Source organism: Gopherus flavomarginatus, chromosome 9 (assembly GCF_025201925.1).
Source record: "Gopherus flavomarginatus isolate rGopFla2 chromosome 9, rGopFla2.mat.asm, whole genome shotgun sequence".
Classification (NCBI taxonomy): Eukaryota; Metazoa; Chordata; order Testudines; family Testudinidae; genus Gopherus; species Gopherus flavomarginatus.
The window spans coordinates 52,647,623-52,666,749 of record NC_066625.1 but is presented as its reverse complement, the minus strand read 5'-3'; the positions used below and the strand labels follow the sequence as shown (position 1 = coordinate 52,666,749).

Here is a 19,127-nt window from a genome sequence, read left to right as displayed (position 1 = left end):
TCGGCTGAAGGGCCCCCCTAGCCCGGGCCGGCCGGACACGTGGCCGGAGCCTCCGGGCCAAGGGCACCGGGCGCCCACTGGGCGGTGACTCACCCCGCCAGTCCCGCTCCCGGCCCTAGACGTGGCCCGGGCAGGGGCGGGGTTGGGCGCCCCCCGCCGCCGTGCGTCAGGCGAGGGCTGTGGCTGCTCCTGGCCAGTCTCCGCCCCGCGGTGGGAGGCTTTAAATGGAGCAGCCCGGGAAGCCAGAGGCGGCCAGCCTGGAGCACGAGTCGCCGCTGCGCTCCCCAGGCACCCGCGCTTCCCCCGGCCAGAGGCGAAGCGTCCGGAGCCCGGCGGGGAGCCATGGGCGCGCTGCCCGCCAGCCGGCTCCTGGGCTGCCTGCTGCTCTTCTCCTTCCTCTCGGCGGCCCCTGCGGGCCGGGCGGACTTCGCCGAGCCGCTGGGCAGAGCGGCCAGGATCAAAGTCAACCCCCGCGGCAGCCTCTGGGCCACAGGTACCGTCCGCTGCCCCGCCCGGGCGCCGCTCTCCGCCTGCCCCGGCGGAGCGCTCCTGGGCGGTGGAAGGGGCTTGCCCGGCTCCCGGCAGCCCCAGGGTTCGCGCTCCGCTCCCCTCCCGGCTGCGGGCCAGCCAACGGGCGGAGCAGGAGCCGAGGCGCGGGGCGGAGGGTGGCAGCGGACCCCCGGAGCCAGCGGGCTGGGGCGGGGAGCGCGTGTCTGCGGGGAACCCCCCGCTGCTGTGGCCGGACGGGCAGGGAGAGGAGAGAGCCTTGGGCGGGGGCAGCTGAGCGAGGGAGCCCATCTGGGCAGGACCGGGCACTAGCGCTGCCCAGGGGCTGGGCTGGAAAAGCGGCTGAGAGCTGCAGCGGGAGGAGCCGGTCTGTGGTACAGGGGCTCAGTTCCTGGCTCTGGAGAGCGCACCTGGGCAGAGCATCTTGTCATGGGGCAGGTAGGCTGCCTGCCTGGGTACCATGCCAACATACCAGACTCTCCAGAGCGCAGCTGGCAGCAGCAGTGTGGGACTTGGCTCTGGGAGCTGGAGCCCCTCCGAGGCCGACTCTAGCAATGAGTGAACAACCCTGTTAGCTACAGGGCTAAATTCACACCGAATCGACGCCTGCCCTTCAGCTGGGTGGTGGGGTGCACTTTGCTTTGGATGTGCTGGTGGGTCGTAGTCGAGGTTAATTCACTGCAGTGCCTTCCCAGTGAGCAAAGGAATGCGGAGTTCTGGGCCAAGGGTGCTCTGGCCTGGAGAACTCAAAAGGCAAATGGGTCAAGGGCTACCCAGGCCCACGAGCTTCTGCCAGTTGGGGAACCCTGGTGCCAGGGAGGGCTGCCAGGAACTGGTGCAGGCACATCTACCTGCAGAAATGTCTGAGTTCCTCTGATGCCAAAAATTAACAGACGGGGAAAAAAAAACCTAAAGCAAGAGAACAGGAGAGTGGGTGAGGAAGAGGGGAGGAAGAAAGGAGCATGAGGCAGGGCTTAGCCAGGGGCCATTGTGCCTACTGCAATAGATTCACATTTTAAACTCTGTCAGATCCTCAAAACAGATGAACATTTTAAAAGCACAGGGTTAGCGCTCCCTTGAAATCAGCTACCCCATTAAAATCCCCCCTCCGAAAAAGAGATCCAAAAATAAGACACAAAGCTGTTAGGAGTCTATTTTGTGTAGGTCAGAAGTCACCTTTCCTTTGCATCCTCTTTTGTGTAATGCAGGGGTGGTGGAGAAGGGTGAAAGAAGTGAGAGAAGGCTCCTGCGTTCTCTGGAGCTGGGCTGGAGAGCAAGAGGGCACAAGTCAGGGGGAGAAGCAGGTAGATGCTGTCTGTCAGTCACCGTACAATCCCCACGCCCTTCCATTGCCCAGCCCAGGTTGCCCCAAAACACTATGTTGGCAGCTCCAGAGCACTGTTGCACACTGCATTACCACATAAGTAGTGCTAGAAATGCTTGCTGGTCACGGTCTCTGGAGAGAAAACAGTTGTGCTATTGAGAATCTTAATTCAGGTACATGAGCAGGTTGTGGAGCTTGACTGGTCTCTTCAAATCTAGAATATCAGGGTTGGAAGGGACCTCAGGAGGTCATCTAGTCCAGCCCCTTGCTCAAAGCAGGACCAATCCCCAGACTGGTTTTTGTCCCAGATCCCTAAATGGCCCCCTCAAGGATTGAGCTCACAACCCTGGTTTTAGCAGGCCAATGCTCAAACCACTGAACTATCCCTCCCACCTCCAGGGGTTTGTCTACACTGCAAAAAGAAGTGTGGACTTTGGGTCTGTGGGTGACAGCTTGGGCGCTCAAGCCCACCTGATCCCCTAGGTCCAAGCTGAGGGTTAGGATGAGCAGCTGCCGGAGCTACCATGTCCACACTGCTATATTTAGCACACTAGCTGGAGCCCCACTAGCAGGAGTCTGTCTGCTTGGGTTGGGAGACTCATTTAGATTTTCACTTGTGCTGCTAACCCAAATTAAAAGCCAAGTTTGTGTCTTCCCTGCTGTTTTAACCCGAGTTACCAACGCACTTCTTTTGTGGTATAGACACACCCTAAATGGGACAGACCACTTCCACAGAACTCCACCAACACACCTGCCCCCAGCTGAGTAACACAATCAATGAAATGCCAGAAACCTAATCCCAGAGGATGAGGGTGGGAATATAGATAGATGATCATCAGAACAACTGTACTTGATTAACCCATATTCTGGTGCCTGGACAATATTACCTAGCTACTATTAGCTGATTTTCCCTTTTGTGGGTGCATGGCAAGGTGGATTGTTCCAAATCCTTGTCGCAGAGATGGCATCCACAGTCCCAGACACAGGAAGCAAATTCCTTGGGCAGATTCTGCCTTGTGATGAGTAGTAGTGTGCTGTGAAGGCACCAAGGTCTGCACTGAGCCAAATACTGGGAGATTAGACAGGATTTCAGAACTTCAGACACAATCCGATATTCGGGAGACAAGGTGCGGGAGGTAATAGCTTTTATTGGACCATTTACATGCAGTTGGACTAATTGCATGTAATAAAATATTGGTATGATAAAATGCAAAGCAGAGAGCCTGTCCATTATTTTAAGGCAAAGCAAAGGAAAAGCAGAAATGCCTTCCAGATTTGCAGTATTCCGAGATAGAGGAAACCAAATCTATTTCTCACTACTCATCTGCTTGTTCAAAATCTAGTATGGCACCTTCAGTACCACTGCGAAACTTGTCTGAATAGTGCTCTCTAAAGGGGAGCGAGCAAGCGAAAAGATGGGTGTGTGGGAGAAAGCTGCTGTGACACTTCCCACAGACAAGAAGCCAAGAATGGGGGTGGAGGACAGAGCCGAGGGTTCACTTAATCTGCTTGGCTAGGAGAGAACCCAGGGAGCCCCTGGAGAATCAGCTCAATTAGGAGTGAGAGTTTCCCTTCAATAACCACCTCGGTGTGGCTTGCTGTGGAGCGAACCCCCAGGTGATGTCCCTATCTCAGAATGGCAATGCTGGCTCCGTCCCAGTTAAGGACACAGCTGCTGTAACCCTGGGCATTGTGTGCCATGGAGCCTGCTAGTTGGGAGTGGATTGGTAGCACGAGATAATCCACTAGCCAGGCAGCAATGAATCCAGAATGTGTTGTCCTTTCTGCTGCTGCTGCTGCTCTGGGGAGGGCTCCTTCCTCAGCTGGCAGAGGGCCAGTTTGCTCAATGCCCAGAGCAGAGACTTCCAGAAAAAGGACAAATTCCTTTACAAACCCAGACCTAAGTGTGATCTGATCCCTCAGTCTGTCCCCCGGGGCTGCTTCCCCTCAGCCAGACTCTTGCTAACGGAGGTGTGAAGGGCCTTTCTGCTCCCCCTTTTCTTCCTTGCTTGCCTGAAGCCTGGGAGGGCAGGGAGAGCCAGAAAGGCTCCATGTAGCCTGCAGGAGCCCTCCCCAAATGAGAACTGGAGTGCTTTGCCCTGCTAGTGCCCCCTGCCCAGGTTTTCAAGCCCCCTGAGAGGTCTCTCAGCACCTTTGCCTCCCTGTTATCGACCAGGCCCTGATGCCCCAGTGGTTCAGGGAAGCCCAGCAAACAACCATATGTCCTGTAATCAGAATCTGCTGCCAGAAGCCCCCATGGCATTAACCACTGACACAGCATGCGCTGGCTAGTCAAGCTCCCATTTGTGGGCCTTGTAATAACAGGTGCAGAATGAAGAGGCCTTGGTCTGAGCACCAATGATCTTCCCATACCCCTGCGCTGTTTGTGCCCTGAAGGATGAGGGGTTTATGAAATGCTTGTTGCCCACTAGGGTGATGAATCTGCTAAGGAGGAATTACCCTTCCCATCAAGCTATGACCAACCCCCAGGGTGGACGTGTGGGTCTGGTCTGGGCAGAACCTGTGGGGAAGCAGCAGAGACAGGATAGGGAGCCAGCACAGAGGGGCCCCAGTGAGAAACTCCACTGACATATCCTGGCCTGGAAACCTGCAAACTTCTACTCGCTTCCAGTAGAGGCTAGGCTAGAGAGGCACCTGGCCAAGAGGCCCTAGCCCTCCGGTGACTCATAGATTCCAAAGGCAGAAGGGACCGTTATGATCATATTGCCTGACCTTCTGCACAGCACAGGCCAGAGACCTGCCCCACAATAATCCCTGGAGCAGATTTCAGAAAAACACCCAGTCTTGAACCAGAAAGGCCAGTGATGGAGAATCCACCATGACCCTTGGCAGAGAGCCCAAATAGGAGCATTAACTTCAATTGCAACTGTTTTAGCCACTGTATTGAGGCAATTTGCAACCTTTCCTTCTGTGCTGGCCCTAGCACAATAGCCTTTCACTTAGCCATGCGTCCTTGTCATTGGGACCCACTAGGGCTAGGGCTGATATGGCTGAATGTTTTGAAGCACCCTCAGCCCTTGGCTCCAAGTTGTGGTATACCTGGCCCGCTACTGGTACCTTAGGGGTGTGTTGTGCCACAGCACGGAGTGGCTGAAGCAGTTACACTAGTGGGACCAGAAATGTTCTCAGATGTCTCCCTGGGATGTTACTTGTGTATATTGTGTTCCTGGTAGACTTAAGGGGACACACACACTGGTTAACACAGCGGGACACAGCCTGATTAAGCTGCATCATCTTGCTAGCTGCTAAGAAGCTCGCTAGCTTTTATCTCCAGTACTGGGCTACCTTGGCTTGTAGTGTAATGAGCCCACAGGCTCCTTATTGGCACTGTTAACCTCCAGGGTACTGCCCAACCCTGAGAGGGCTCCATACACCTCCAGAACGGGTATGGGAAACACTCAGGAGGGAGCTAGAGGCTGCATGGGAACAGGAGCCTGCACGTAGCAGCCTCAGAGGTGGCTGTAGAGGGAAGGCTGGGCAGTTTAAGAGCTGGGTCTGAAGGGCTGAGAGCCAGGTTGGGAAGCAGCCTGTCACTGGCAGAGGGGCCAGTAGTAGCCATGGTGGTGGATCCCAGGGAAAGCTTGCAAGTGGAGGTCCATGTGGATGAGTCTGAATGAGACTACAGGTGCTGGCTGCCTCTGGGAGAGGTCTGGAGCTGGTACCCTGGCACAAGATCTGACCTTCATTTCCCTGTGCTGAGCTGCCCTGGGCTGGGCTGGGATTTGTTGTGGGTTGTGTTTATTGTCTGTAGTTTGCAATTTACAGCCATTGTGCCAGGTTTGTTTCAGGGTTTATTTCTGGCAGCCCAAGTTCAGCCCCCTTTGTTACTAATTGGGCTCTGAGGGTACATCTTCACTGCAAGTGCTACAGCAGCACAGCCACAGCACTGCAGCCATGCCACTGGAGTGCTGACATTTCCTACAGTGACCATTAATCCATCCCCTCGGAAGCAGGGAAGAATTCTTCTATTGACCATGTTGCAGAGGGTGTGACTCTTTCCATAGCCCTGAGCAGTGCAGCTAGGCCAACCTAAGTTTTAGTGTAGACCAGGTCTGAGAGTGTTTATGGGAACTCATTGAGGGCTAGATCCTGAAGGGTCTGCTGCTTGGATTGCCTGACTCCAAGCATGTGCTACAGAACACCTGGGGGACTAGGTCTTCTGGTCACACTGGGTCCAGTTACAGTTCATGGTGAGCCTGACTGGGAAAACAAGCTATGATTTTGCAGGTGCACTGTCCATGCAACTTATAGCCCTTAAATGTCTAACTACTGACTGTGCATGCAAATCAGGTAGTTAGCACTGATCCCTATAAAACAGGAGTGGGCAAGCTACGGCCCACAGGCCGCATCTGGCCTGCTAGCCATTATAATCTGGCCCTCGAGTTCCTGCTGGGGAGTGAGGTCTGGGGCTTGCCCCACTCCAGCCAGGGAGCTGAGTCGAGGGCTGCCCTGGGTGGTTTCTGGAAGCAATGGCATGTCCCCCCCTCCGGCTCCTACACATAGGGGTAACCAAGGGCTCTGCTTCACATGCTGCCCGTGCCCCAAGCACTGCCCCTGCAGCTCTCATTGGCTGGGAACCACGGCCAATGGGAGCTGCAGGGGTGGCGTGCAGCAGAGCTGCCTGGCCATGTCTCCGCATGGGATCTGGAAAGGGGACATGTTGCTGCTTCCGGGAGCTGCTTGAAGTAAGCGCCGCCTGGAGCCTGCACCCCTGAGCCAGCCCTGATCCCCCTCTGAACCCCTCATCCCAGCCTGATGCACCATCCTACACTCCAGAGCCTGCACACCCAGCTGAAGTCCTCACCCCACAGCTGCTGCCGCAGCCCAGAGCCCCCTCCCACACCCTGAACTCCTCATTTCTGGCACCACCCTAGAGCCCCCAGCCAGAGTCCTCACCCCCTCCTGCACCCCTACTCCCAACTTTGTGAGCATTCATGGCTCACCATACAATTTTTATACCCAGATGTGGCCCTTGGTCCAAAAAGTTTGCCCATCCCTGCTATAAAAGGTGCGCAGCATTGTCTGAAGAGCCGAGTGTGAAACTGGTGTCAGCGCTGAAGACTTCTACAAATGCCAATGCTACATCCCAGCTGATTTACTGGCCCTCTAATGCTGCTGTCTTTTTGTTAGAGCCTGCATGCAGTGCCTGCTTGGCTGCCTTCCTCTGAACTGCTAAGCTAACTCCTAGGTTGTTAGTTGGATGGTATTAAAGGTGAGCTGCCAAGATGTCTTTAGGGCTCTGGGAATTACCACCCTGGCTCAGATGGGGGTCCCTCTATGCTGGTCTCCAGTCTCTGATGGGCCAGCAGCAGCTGCTTCCATGGAAGGCATAAGAACCATGCAGCAGGCAGTGACAGATCTCTGGCCCCTAGGGAAAGCTCCCTTCAAAGCTCTGATAGTTACTGTTCTTGAAAGCAAAACTTGTGGTTCTTTCTGCTACTTACTGTGATAATTCTTGATAGTCGTGGCACCCAGAGTAATGTTTCTAGGATTTCAAGAGGAACAAAGCATGTGGCCATTGTCACATTCTCTTTTGTTAGTTCCCTGCTCTGTTCTGCCTCCTTCAGTTAGAGGTGGGTTTGTGCTACAGTATCTTGCTTCTGAAAAATTCCATTGCAATATAGCAGTGGCTGCTGCGGCTGATTTCAGAGGCTGCTGGCATTAGGGAGCTGTCTGACTCTTGCATCCAGTTCCTCTGCCAGAGCTTGAAATCCTCCCCCAGCCCCTGAAACCATCTTACCCATTCCTGGTCCCATACATGTGCCCAATGTTATTTCAGGTCACTTCATGGGGAAGAAGAGCATTGCGGCCTCCCCACTTCTGGAGTCTCCAGGAGATGCTGCAGCAAACTCCATCCCAGTGGCCTTCAGCCCGACTCTCCGAGCTGTCTTGCAGGACATGAAAGAGCTGCTTACCAGAGAGCTCCTGAAAATCCTCTTGCAAGAGAGACTAATAGATGAGAATCAAGGAAAATCTGAGCTTCAAAACCAGGTGACTACTGAGCAATGTGGTGGTGAGAGAGAGACCTCTGAGTGAGAGGCTGCAGGAGAGTACAGCAGGGAGCAGCATAGGGCCAAATCGTCCCCTCCCCCAGGGCAGCCAGAGGAGGGGCCAAGAAGCCCCCCAAGGCTGGGCTGCAACAGTTTTCCTCCTATCTGGGCTAAGAAGCCCACATAGGAGGCTAACTCCAGAGGGAAGGAAACACCCGTTCCCCAAAGGAGGTTATGCCCAAGAGAGGTTGACCCTGCCACCTCCATTGGAGCCAGGCTGTCCTGGGCAGAGACCCCCTGCAGCTTGGGAGGAGCTCAATGGGAGTAAACGCGGAAGCAGCATTAACTCTGGCTTGGCAATGCTAATACCAGAAGCTGGGCTCCTGCTCCAATCCCTCATGCCCCTGCCGGGCACTGGCCCTGCAGAGCGCCAATGGAAGAGCTAGGATAAAGGCTGGAGCTTCTCCCCCCTTCACAGCCGAAGGGCAGATGCCCAGGATCTCTGTCCCGTCAGCTCATGGAGCAGTGGGGATGGTCTGAGCCATAGCTCTTACAAGGGAAAAGCCTGTAGGCACTTAGCCCTTAGTAGCGCAGGGCTGATCCTTTCTGTATCCTCTGGAGTGATAGCTCAGAGGCATCCCACACACAGGGGAGTGGCAAGGGCCTCTAACATCTCTGATGCTGAGAATCCTGCATGCAGGCTGGGGAACTCCTACCCTACCCTAGAAATACCAAAAGTACACCTCTGCCCCGATATAACGCTGTCCTCGGGAGCCAAAAAAATCTTACTGCGTTATAGGTGAAACCACGTTATATTGAACTTGCTTTGATCTGCCAGAGTGCGGAGTACACACACCCTCTCCCCCCACCCTCAGCACTGCTTTACCATGTTATATTCGAATTTGTGTTATATTGGATCGCATTACCTTGGGGTAGAGGTGTAAGTAAACTGGGGGGAGGGAGCAGGGGGATTCAGTGAGTGACAAAATCAGGGCAGTAGGAAGGCATGATGATAGATGGGTCAGAATCACCTGCCTACTCCATCGCATTGTGCTGCTCCAGTGACATAAAATGCCGGGACACCCGGTTTAGCTGGCTGGTGAGCATCAGCGGAGCACAGCAGGGAATGCAGCCCATGTTACGGAGGCACTGGTCACACTTGACATCTTCTGGCGAAGCTGTGTTGTGCACTTCAAGCAGGTATTCATGCACTTAGTCACATACAAAGAACGCAGCTTGTTGTTCTCCCCACCCCCACCCCCCCAGCCAGTACTCGCTCTTTGGACACTATGAATGCCCTGCAGTGATGCTGCATGAATGAAAACACCTGAATTTGGTTTTAAACACCAGTTTGATCTAATCTGTGCCCACAGCCACTGATGCACCTCAGTCGTGGTGACACGGCTACTACCTGGCATCACTCTAGGGCAGCACTTCTGTGGTTTGCTGCCCTACCTGTGTCTCCCCCACTGCAGCCTCTTGGAATTCTGGGACGTTTTCCCTGAATGCCAGCTGTCTGGAGGCTGTAATACTGGCCTGGGTATAACCTCAACTTCTTGGGGTGGCTTGTGGCTGTACACACACAGGCTGGGTGTCCCACTAGCAGTGACTAACATGCCAGGCAGGCAGAACTGTAGGGGAGAGAGCTGGCCCCTCTGCGTGCTCCATACAGTCTCACACCAAGTGGCCTGTGTTTGTGGCAACTGTCTGGCCAACCCCAGGGGGGACAGAATTTGCTGTGAATGGCTGGCGCAGAGCGATAGGAAGGGAGTGAGGAGCTACTGAGATTCAGCTGGGTGGGGAGGGGAAGCCAGCTTCAGGCTGGGAATTGGTGGCTTGGTAGTTCCTTGATGGCTAGTGACCAGCAGATGGCACACATGCTGCAGCCCCTCTCCTGGGCCGGGTGTCTCTGCTGGGACCTGCAATGGCTGGAAGGTGGGATGGGGCTAAGCTGGCTGCTGGTAAGTCACATGAGTGGCTGTCTTTTCCAGATAGCTGGGGGCATGCCCTGAGTCTCCCCCCTTGCATGCCAGCCCTGGCCACTATGGCCAGCTAAGTGAAGGGAGATGGGGAGAAACGAGCTGGTTTCAGTTGCTCCCTAGGGGCAGGCCTGATCCCAAGCACTGCAGCTGCTGCTCTAGCTGCTCCTCCAAGTCCTACTCTTGCCTCCAAGAGATACTTTGGGACAGAAAACATTGGGGGTGGAATCACACTTCAGCCCCCTTCAGTATTTCCAGTGTGGGGGCACTAGCCCCTGGTTCTGCTGCCCCTGCCCTGAGCTGTCATCCGCAGTGGGTCCTTTCTGAAATCTGCCCTTTTTCCTCTGGGTCCGTCACTGCACTACAGTGGGTGAAAATAACCTAAACAGTGGTTTAAAAGGGACACACATTCTGTTAGGCCAAAATGATACTAGTCAGGCCAGCCCATGATTGACTGGACTTGGGAATGCAGTGCAGGCGCACAGCCTGGCCGATTTAAAAACAGTAGAAAGACTTGCCCAGTTTTATTCTCTCAGAATTAGGTTACAATCTCCTTGCAGGAAGCAAAGGGAATCCTATGGTCATTCTAAGGCAAATTATCTACACTGGAGCTCTGTGTGTGTAGCACAACCAAATGCATTCAGAGACTAATCAGCCCCATTTAGGTAACATCTTACTCCTGCTCGTTGCTCTTGATGAGGAGCTCAAAAACAAAGTCCAGTCTCTTTACAGAAGAGTGGTGCAAACTATCAGCTGCTAATTTATTTGATACATGCTGGTAGATCCGCTGAAGTCCATCTCTCCCTGAGAAAGTCTCACCTGAACCAATTGCTAGCTACCCTTCACAGTGCACCGGATCCTGCTAACAGTCAAACTGCCTGATTGGCCCTGCCCAAATACACAGCAATGCAGAGATACCCAAACCCTTGTGCATGCTGCACTGGCCATCGGGGGCCAGTATGGAGGGGTGTCACCATCTCCTACTCTTTAGGTGCCGTATGCCCCAGGGGACAAAACTAGGGAGCAGTCCTTGCACCCCCAAGAGCACATGAACTGCAGCTGTAGCTGGCCCTTCAGTAGGGTGCACAAGGGTTGGGGAAAGGCTTTTTGTGCCTGCGAACTGCAGCTGTAGCTGGCCCTTCAGTAGGGTGCACAAGGGTTGGGGAAAGGCTTTTTGTGCCTGCAAACTGCCCTCAAACACTGCCAAAGGCTTTGTCTTCACTGGGAGAAAAGGGATATTTTTAGCATGTCAGGTAATGTGTTAAAACTTTAGTGTAAATGAGTTAAAATATAATGTGCCCCATGAGCTAGGTGGGGTAAACCATCGGGGGCTCAACATAGGGTTTACCACTACCAGCTAAGGTGTGTTAAAAGCACCCCTTTTCTCTTAGCATAGACTTGGCCTGCCCTAAATCAGCCACCTGCTCTTCCTCCCACACTCATTTCCTTTTGTGTAATAGATGAATGCCCTTTCACAGCCCTTATCCCGTTCAGCCTCACCCCCTGCCTGTCTGTAGAGCTACCTGTGGTAAGGGGGTGTCTCCAATGGGCCCAGTGCCTTGGAACTGGAACATTGCTGTGTCTCCTGGGATACAGCAGAGTTCCCTCAGGGCTCCTGGAGAGGTGAGGCTGTTCTCTTGGGAGCGGGGTCAGGGGCTGTTGGGAAGACAGAGACATGGCCGTTGTAGAGTCCTGGGTACTGCAGAAGCTGGGTACTGCGTGCAGCTGTGGATCAGCGCTAGGAGCTCTTTGAACCTGGGTGATTAACAGGGTTTCTCCACAGCCCCTGCTTGCACTGACACATGTTCTGCTGGAGCTGTCAAGCACAGGAACCATCTCTGGCCTTGTCTGTACTAGAGAATTGAACCAGCGGCAAATGAGCTGATGGAGGGCCTTGGGGTCTGCACACACCAGGTATTGTGTGCACTGGACACCTATCCCACACTGCCCAGCACAGCTCGGGGGAGCAGTGCCTTCTGTGGGATTCAGAATGCCTTCTGGGATACTTTGGAATTTGCTTGTGGGAATTGTGGGTGAAAAGGCCCAGCTCCCATAATCTGAGGGATTGCCCTGTGTAGCTCCTATGTAGCCCTTTGGCACAGGTACCTTTTCCTAGGCCTTTTCTGAACTTGGAGGCTGGCATGAATGCTTGAAGGAGAGGTTTGTGCTAGAGGCTGTCAAGGGCAGGCTGAGGTGTCTATGGTGAGAGGTGGGGGATGTGCCAGCTGAGAGCTGGAGCCCAAAACTAGCAGCTCCCAAATTTCATCCTGCAGTGATTCTGTAGCACTGTCCAGGTGGATGGCTGCAGGACCCAGAGCTTGAGCATGGACCGATGGGAACAAGTTCTGGAGATGGGGAGGCAGCAGCAGCGAAACCTCAGGATGAGGGAAGAGGCTTTCTTTGTTCCCTGTTATTGCCACATGGAGCACAAGGCTGGGGGCTGCTATCGATGTGGGGAAAGAGCTGGGGTTTGCAACCAGGCAGCAGAGCGTGTGGGTGGAGGGTGTGGGGAAGATCTGACCCATGGCAGGAGAGGATCAGCAGGAAGGGCAGAGTCCTGTGGGGCTTTGAGATTAAGATCTGGTGCAGTAACAGGTGAGGAGCCAGGGGGGATTTGATGAGGGGTGTGAGGTGATCAGGGCAGTGGCTAAGGAAGATGATCCCAGCGGCTGCACTTTGTCTGGACCGAAGAGACCAATCCAGATGCACGCAGCAGGTGCACGTAGGAGACTGCCAGCAGGGGGGACCTGGCTGAGCTGTGCTGACTGCTACCTGACTAACACAGCAATGATCCTATGTGTCTGCTGCAAGTTTGAGCATGTGCTCCAGTGAGGTGAACAAACTGTCAATGCTCAGTGGAGAGCCAGGGCTGCTCACCCTGCTTACAAGGGGGAATGTTTGGCATGGAGTAGGGCTGATCAAGGGTGGGCTGTCACCGCCTCACCCCCTTGGTTCACACCAATGGGTTCCAATAGGGGCAGTTGGCACAGTGTGAACAGCTGAGGCGATTAGCACATCACTTCCCAGTTTCTGTAGCTGTTGAGCTCCTGCTCTGCTCAGTATGTCAGGTCTGGCTCTGGATTTACAGGCTTCCTGGAGGGCGTTCTCTGCAGCCTCTTTTGGCCTTCCCTGTTCTTTCGCCTTCATTGGCACAGGGGCATATTCAGTGCACAATTCCTCCCATGGGTCAGTGAGCTCTTTAACTCTTGGCCAGTGTCTGTTTAGCTCCCTGGGGTGGAGGTGCCACCCCTATATGCTCCCTCATGGCATGGCACAGCGCTGCAGTAGATCTGCCTCAGTGCCCCTAATGGTTCTGGCTGGGACTCAGCCTCTGGCCCAGGCCCTGTGAGTGTTCAACCCCTTCTGGGGGAGCAGAGTCCTCAAGTCAAAGTGCAAGAGACTCTGGCTCCACTGGGCACAGCTTTCAGGTGAACCCCGGCTGCCTTAACCTCCACCCAATGGTGCCTGGTAACCAGTCACACACATGCTGCTACCAGGCCTACCCTGCCCCAAACAGTCTTCCATCAGCTCCTGGCCTCACCCAGGCCTCTTGCATGACCTGGGAACTGCCCTGGCCCCTGCTCCCTGGCTGAGCCAGCTCTCCCCTTCCCACTGCCCTCCCCAAGCCTGCAATTGCTGGCAGGTGACATGGGGTGGGGCTGACAGACCCTGCAGCGGCTCCGTAACTGTGCAGAGCTTGCACACCTCTTGCACTTCCCAGTCTAATTTCTACCCTTTGTGGTACCCTGCCTCTTGCTGGCAAATAGTTACCACCTCATCCCAGCACTTCACTTGGATGGGGCTAGGGTGGCCAGATGTCCCAATAAAATTGGGACTGTCCAGATATTCAGTTGTTTGTCCTGTGTCCTGACAGATGTATGGTTGGGATACTGATTGTTTTGGCTTGGTGCACTCTTTTCTATTTATTTTTTATTTTTTGCTTCGGTGGTGCTCTGGCTTTTTTTTTCTTTGCTTGGGCTCTGTGCTGTGCCCCCTCCCCCCCCAAATGTGTCCCAATATTTTGTTCTTGTCAGCTGGTCATCCTAGATGGGGCCAACTGTCCCTGCTGCCCTGTGGTGTTGCAATGTGATACTGAGGGATGCTACTTCACCATCCTGAATTTGCTCAAATAATTGCCCCTTCACAGCTGACTCCCCCCCCTCCGTCTCAATAGCTCCCTTTACCTCCCCCTCCACCCATTCCTCCTCTGACTGGGGGATGGGCATTTCTTTCCCCTCCACTCTCTCCTGTTGGTATTTCTGGGAACAGTCTGTAGGTGGTTGTAAGGAGCCTTCCATTTCTCATTGCCTCTCCCCAGTGGGAACCGAGTGCCTGTCTGTGCGACGTGTTACTAGAGCAGCGGAGAGTAGAGAGAGCAAGGCTTGGTCCATAACATACAGCTTGCCACACGGTGACTGGCGATGGACACTCCACCACAGGCACTAAAAGTTCCTTCAACAGGAGTACGATTCGTTGCCTATTGAAAGGTCTTTTGCACTTCACACAGTTACTGTCATGTGCAGGACACACCGGGGCACAGTGGGGTCCAAATAATGGTGTTTACTCACTGTGCTTAATATGCTAGTCCTAGGTCTGTTCACCCGCTGCTGCTACTCTAGGAGGGTGCTGGTAGCCTTTGAACCGTACACAACAGTAAGGTCTACTGGAGGGCTCACACACTATTTAAAGGGATACTCCCCAATTCCTATGCACTGCAGAGATGCTTTGGCTGACAGCACCAAGAGGAACCTCTCCAGGGCCATGCACATGGCATCCTTGGTGGAAGTACGAAGTCTCTAGAACTCTGCCATGGGTGATCAGGAGCAACCTGAATCTTGTCACCTTTAGGGATGAAACTGATGCTCCTCCTCTCAGTATCAGCCCGATGATGTTTCTGCTGAAGACAGGGGATAATCACATTTGCTGTAGAGGTGTAAGTGACAGAGTGAAGGAAAATGTTAGTAATGAACATAAATCATGTCTGTATAACTATGGAAATTCCATACACAAAACTTTGTGTAACAGGGTGTAAGGATGAGTGAGTGGGGCCTTGTGTGCACCCTGAAATGCAAAGATCCCTGGTAGATGAACTCCAATGCAGTACAATTCCATGGCCAGCGACAGACTCAACAACCTCGCAGGGAACTTTCTTCTACCTCCAACTGGGAAGGGAGCTGTTGCACACAGCACAATGAGTCTCCTTCATGCTATAATGCCAAAGTTGGTGCTTCCTTGCCTACATCACACAAATGGCACCCACTAGAGGGAATGCTTAAACTGCCTATGCACAGTGGTAATGATGCATAGGCAAATGGTAGGAGCATACTACAAGAGAGTGAAAGGATTGGGGCTGTTTACATGAGAGGGGACAAGGAAGAGGGGCTAACAGCAAATATACCAATGACTGATCAAGAGGCCATGCACTGCTATTGGCCCTGCCTCATTATAGAAGAACAAGGGCTCGTGCAGTGAACTTGAAAGGCAGCAAATTTAAAACTGATTATTCCTTTTTTCACACAGTCCACAATGAGCCTGTGGAACTCACTGCCACAAGGAGCCATTGAGGCCAAGAGAGTAGCAGGATTCCCAAAAGGCCTGAGCATTTCTATGAATAATGAAAATAGCCTGAATTACAACAGTAAGGATTGAACATTAAAAAACAGGGGCCTGGTTCTTTGCTGTACTCCAGTCCCTTTGTGTTGCTTTGGTGGCATAAAGTGCATGTGAAGCCACCAGATCTGACCAGGTGAGACTTCCCTCAGCATGGGGGAGCTCGCAGCTGAAGCAAATCTGCTGTATCCAGCTCCTACAGCTGCTCCCTGCCTGGTATGGGAGTGGGAGGTGTCAGGAGGAGGGGAGTGCCAGCACACTCCAGTGTGCTGCAGCTGGCAGACAGCCCCTTGGACCTATGGCCAGATGATGTAACTTAGAGCAGCTCCTAGGCTGCTCCAGTGTATGTCAGGGCTGGTGCAGATGCACCATGAACTGTAACCAGCTTGCTGTTGGCCTTTTCTTCTCTCCTATTCTGAGCAGATCTCAGTGCAGGACAGAGTCTGGGACCAACCATCTTGGCAGGGATCCATCTGCTTCAGGGCTTGAGGTACCTCCAACTCCAGGGGACTCAGGGGAAGCAGTCCCTGGGGCAGATCATCCCACATTTGCCTACCCCATGGGCTATCACCTTCCTGAAAAGGTGCTGAGTTAGCAGGGCCCCATGTCCACTCTGAGCCAGCAGTTCCTGTGTTCCCATAAAGCCTTGTTGAAATAATGGGCTTGTATCCAATGGGCACGTTAGACTGGTCTTGGAGGTGAAGTATTCTGAGCATTTGTAAGGGAGACACTGCAAAGCTCTGGGTAGCTCCTGGCTATTCATGACCAGCAGGGAGGCATTGCTGGTTCAGTGGTGGAGAGCCAGGGATGCAACAAGCAGCTGGTCTACGTACATCTGCACCATTGTAAAAACTCCCTCTGGGTTTCTTTTCACCTTGTTCCCAGTCCCCATGCAATGTGATTGGCCTCCCTGTCAGTTACTGGGCAATCTGTGCCTGGCCAATCCTAGCTTTAGGCTTTTCCTGCGCCAGCTGTCCCTGAAATCCGACCCACGCGTCTGCCATCATGTCATAGCAGGATATTCTATCAGCGCGAAAGTCACTCCTAATGTGGGAGCCCAGGTCACGGTGACACCTGGATGAGTTGGGGAGATGGAATCCATCCTCCAGCCTGGATCTGCAGAGCTGCCCCTCCTGCATCTCTAGCCTATGGGCTGCAGTGCTGGCCCCAGTGACTCTGCCCCATTTGTGAGTTGGGGCCAATGGGTCTGTGAAAACTCTTCTTCCCTAGCACATCCCAACCAGCCCCTCACTGCTCTTCTGCTGCCTGGAATAGGCTGGCACAGGAGCCCTCCCCGGGGTGCAGTGACACCTGTACAGCGTCCCCCTGTAGATGGCTTTAGGGACTGGGGGGACTCCTGCTGCCCATAGCCCTGGGTGAATTATACCTGGCAGTGGTCACGCAGGGACCCATACTATTGCTCTCATTTCAGGAGACGGGATTGGTAATGAAGGTGCTGGAGAAATACCTTTCAAACTGAAGAAGGGACGAAGGGGCCATGTACATAGATGACTGAGTCCAGCATCAGGAAGGCCTGGCTGGTTTGTAGTGAACACCAGGGAATGTTTGAATTATGGTTCTGTGGCGCTACATCACTCTTATGATTTAGTATTACTGTAATATTGTGAATATTGACCATCTGTATGAAGAAAGCCCCAAATCCCTGACTGTATATTTCCCTTGCATTTTCTGCATTACTGCTGAGGTCAAAGAGCCCTTGTGAATAAAACTAACTCTTTGCACAGCACCTGCACGCACGTTCTTTGCAGTCAGCACAGGCCAGCGTTTAGGGAGGGGGTGATCTGTTTCTTGGACGCCTGAGTGTCCTGTGCACAGTGCGACTGATGGGGCAGGGTGGGATGCAACAGAGGGGAGGGATTGCAGCTGAATGTGTGAGGGCTGAGAGAGTCCTACTGACTGTTGCAGGGAGGTTGCAGCAGAGGGTGGGGGGAGTGAGGGGCTCAGTGAATGTGGCTGAGGGGATGGAGCGGGCATGGGTGTGCTTGCTGCAGGCTGTGATAAAAGCCGTGCAGCAGAGGAGTGATGAGCTGTGAGGTTATATGGGGATGGGGTTCCCCAGGAGTTGTGTGTTTGGGGCTGAGGCATGTGTGGAGTGGAGTGCTCAGGAATCAGGGGCCTGGGGGTGAGATGTCTGAGGAGCGGGGGTTTGGGAGGTGGGTTGCTCAGAGGAGGGATCATGGTGGGATGCTGAGCCTGAGGAATGATTTCTGGGAGGGTGGATGCCCAGGGTGGCTGTGCCTGGGAGGTGGGATACCTGGGGTGGCTGGAGGGGTGGGCTCTCCAGGAGGATTGCCTGCTGGTGGATGGCAGAATGCCCTGGGTTAGCGATGCAGGAAGTCAGGTGTTTGGAATGCAGGATGGCCAGGGTTGGGACAACAGGGCTGGAGCAGATTACTAGCTGCAGGGGCTGGAGTATCGTTGCTCTTTTGTTATTTGATTTATTGCTGTAGCATTTCATGGGCCCCTGTCAGGATCAGGGCCCTGTTGTGATGGGTGCGGTGCATGCATGTTGTGAAGAGAGTCCCTGCCCTGAAAAGCCTGCAGTCTAAAAGAAGAACCACAGAAGATGATTTTCATAGATTCCCAGGCCAGAAGGGACCATTGTGATTGTCTAATCCAGAGTTTCTCAACCTTTTTGACCCAGAGACTGGCTTCCTGCCTCCCTAAACCATGTCAGGGACTGGCAAGGAGGCTGCCATGGACTGGTGCCGGTCCACAGACTGGTCATTGAGAAACACTGGTTAGTCTCACCTCCTGCATAACACAAGCCAGGGAACTGCCCCAAAATAATTCCTAGAACAGATATTTTGGAAAAAAATCCAGTCTTGATTTTAAAAATTGCCAGGAATGGAGGATCCACCACAACCCTGGATAAACTGTTGCCATGGTTAATTACTTTCACTGTTACAAATTTGCATCCAATTTCCAGTCTGAATTTGTCTAGCTTCAACTTCCAGCCATTGGATCGTGTTCGACGTTTCTCTGCTACACTGAGGAACCCATTATTAAATATTTGCTCCCCTGTAGGTACTTACAGACTGTGATCAAGTCACCCCCTCAATCTTCTCTTTGTTAAACTAAATAGATAGACTCAAGGAGCTCAATCACTGTAAGGTAGGTTTTCCAGTCCTCTAATCATTCTCGTGGCTCTTCTCTGAACCCTCAGATTCGTGCAGTAGAACAGGACACTGGTACCACTGCTGCTGGAGTCCTGTGCCAAACACAGAGGTTAAATGATTTCTCTACTCCTACTCGAGAATCCACTGTTTATGCATCCCAGGAGCACATTGGCTCTTCTGACCACAGCATCACAGTGGGAGCGCATGTTCAGCAGATTATCCACCACAACCCCCACATTGTTTTCAGAATCACTGCTTCCTTGGATAGAGCCCCCAGTCCTGCAGGGGTAGCTACATTCTTTGTTTCTAGATGTAAACATTACATTTAGCCATACTAAAATGCGTATTGTTTACTTCTTCCCAGTTTACCAAGTGATCCAGATCGCTCAGAATCACTGACCTGTCCTCTTCCTTATTTACTGCTCCCCCAATTTTTATGTTGCCTGTAAACTTCATCAGTGATGATTTTGTTTTATTCCAGATCATTGATAAAAATGTCCAGTAGTGAAGGGCCAAAACCCAATTCCTGCAGAGACCCTACTGGAAACACACCTGT

The 19,127-nt window shown here is 53.3% G+C and overlaps 1 protein-coding gene across 1 annotated transcript; it reads left to right on the top strand.

The window, feature by feature from the left end:
* The first annotated feature begins 307 nt into the window (after positions 1–307).
* NMB (neuromedin B) lies at positions 308–17,178 on the top strand. Its single transcript, XM_050966854.1, has 3 exons — positions 308–493; positions 7,632–7,843; positions 16,864–17,178. The coding sequence occupies exons 1-3, from the start codon at positions 343–345 to the stop codon at positions 16,909–16,911; spliced, it is 411 nt and encodes a 136-aa protein (XP_050822811.1). The 5' UTR covers positions 308–342; the 3' UTR covers positions 16,912–17,178.
* Positions 17,179–19,127: the final 1,949 nt, after the last annotated feature.

Bases quoted from the DNA above. Each gene is read 5' to 3' on its own strand.
- NMB (XM_050966854.1), top strand. From the start codon at position 343: ATGGGCGCGCTGCCCGCCAGCCGGCTCCTGGGCTGCCTGCTGCTCTTC. The intron at 494-7,631 runs GTACCGTCCGCT...ATGTTATTTCAG, and splicing joins CGGCAGCCTCTGGGCCACAG to GTCACTTCATGGGGAAGAAG. The intron at 7,844-16,863 runs GTGACTACTGAG...CTCTCATTTCAG, and splicing joins AATCTGAGCTTCAAAACCAG to GAGACGGGATTGGTAATGAA.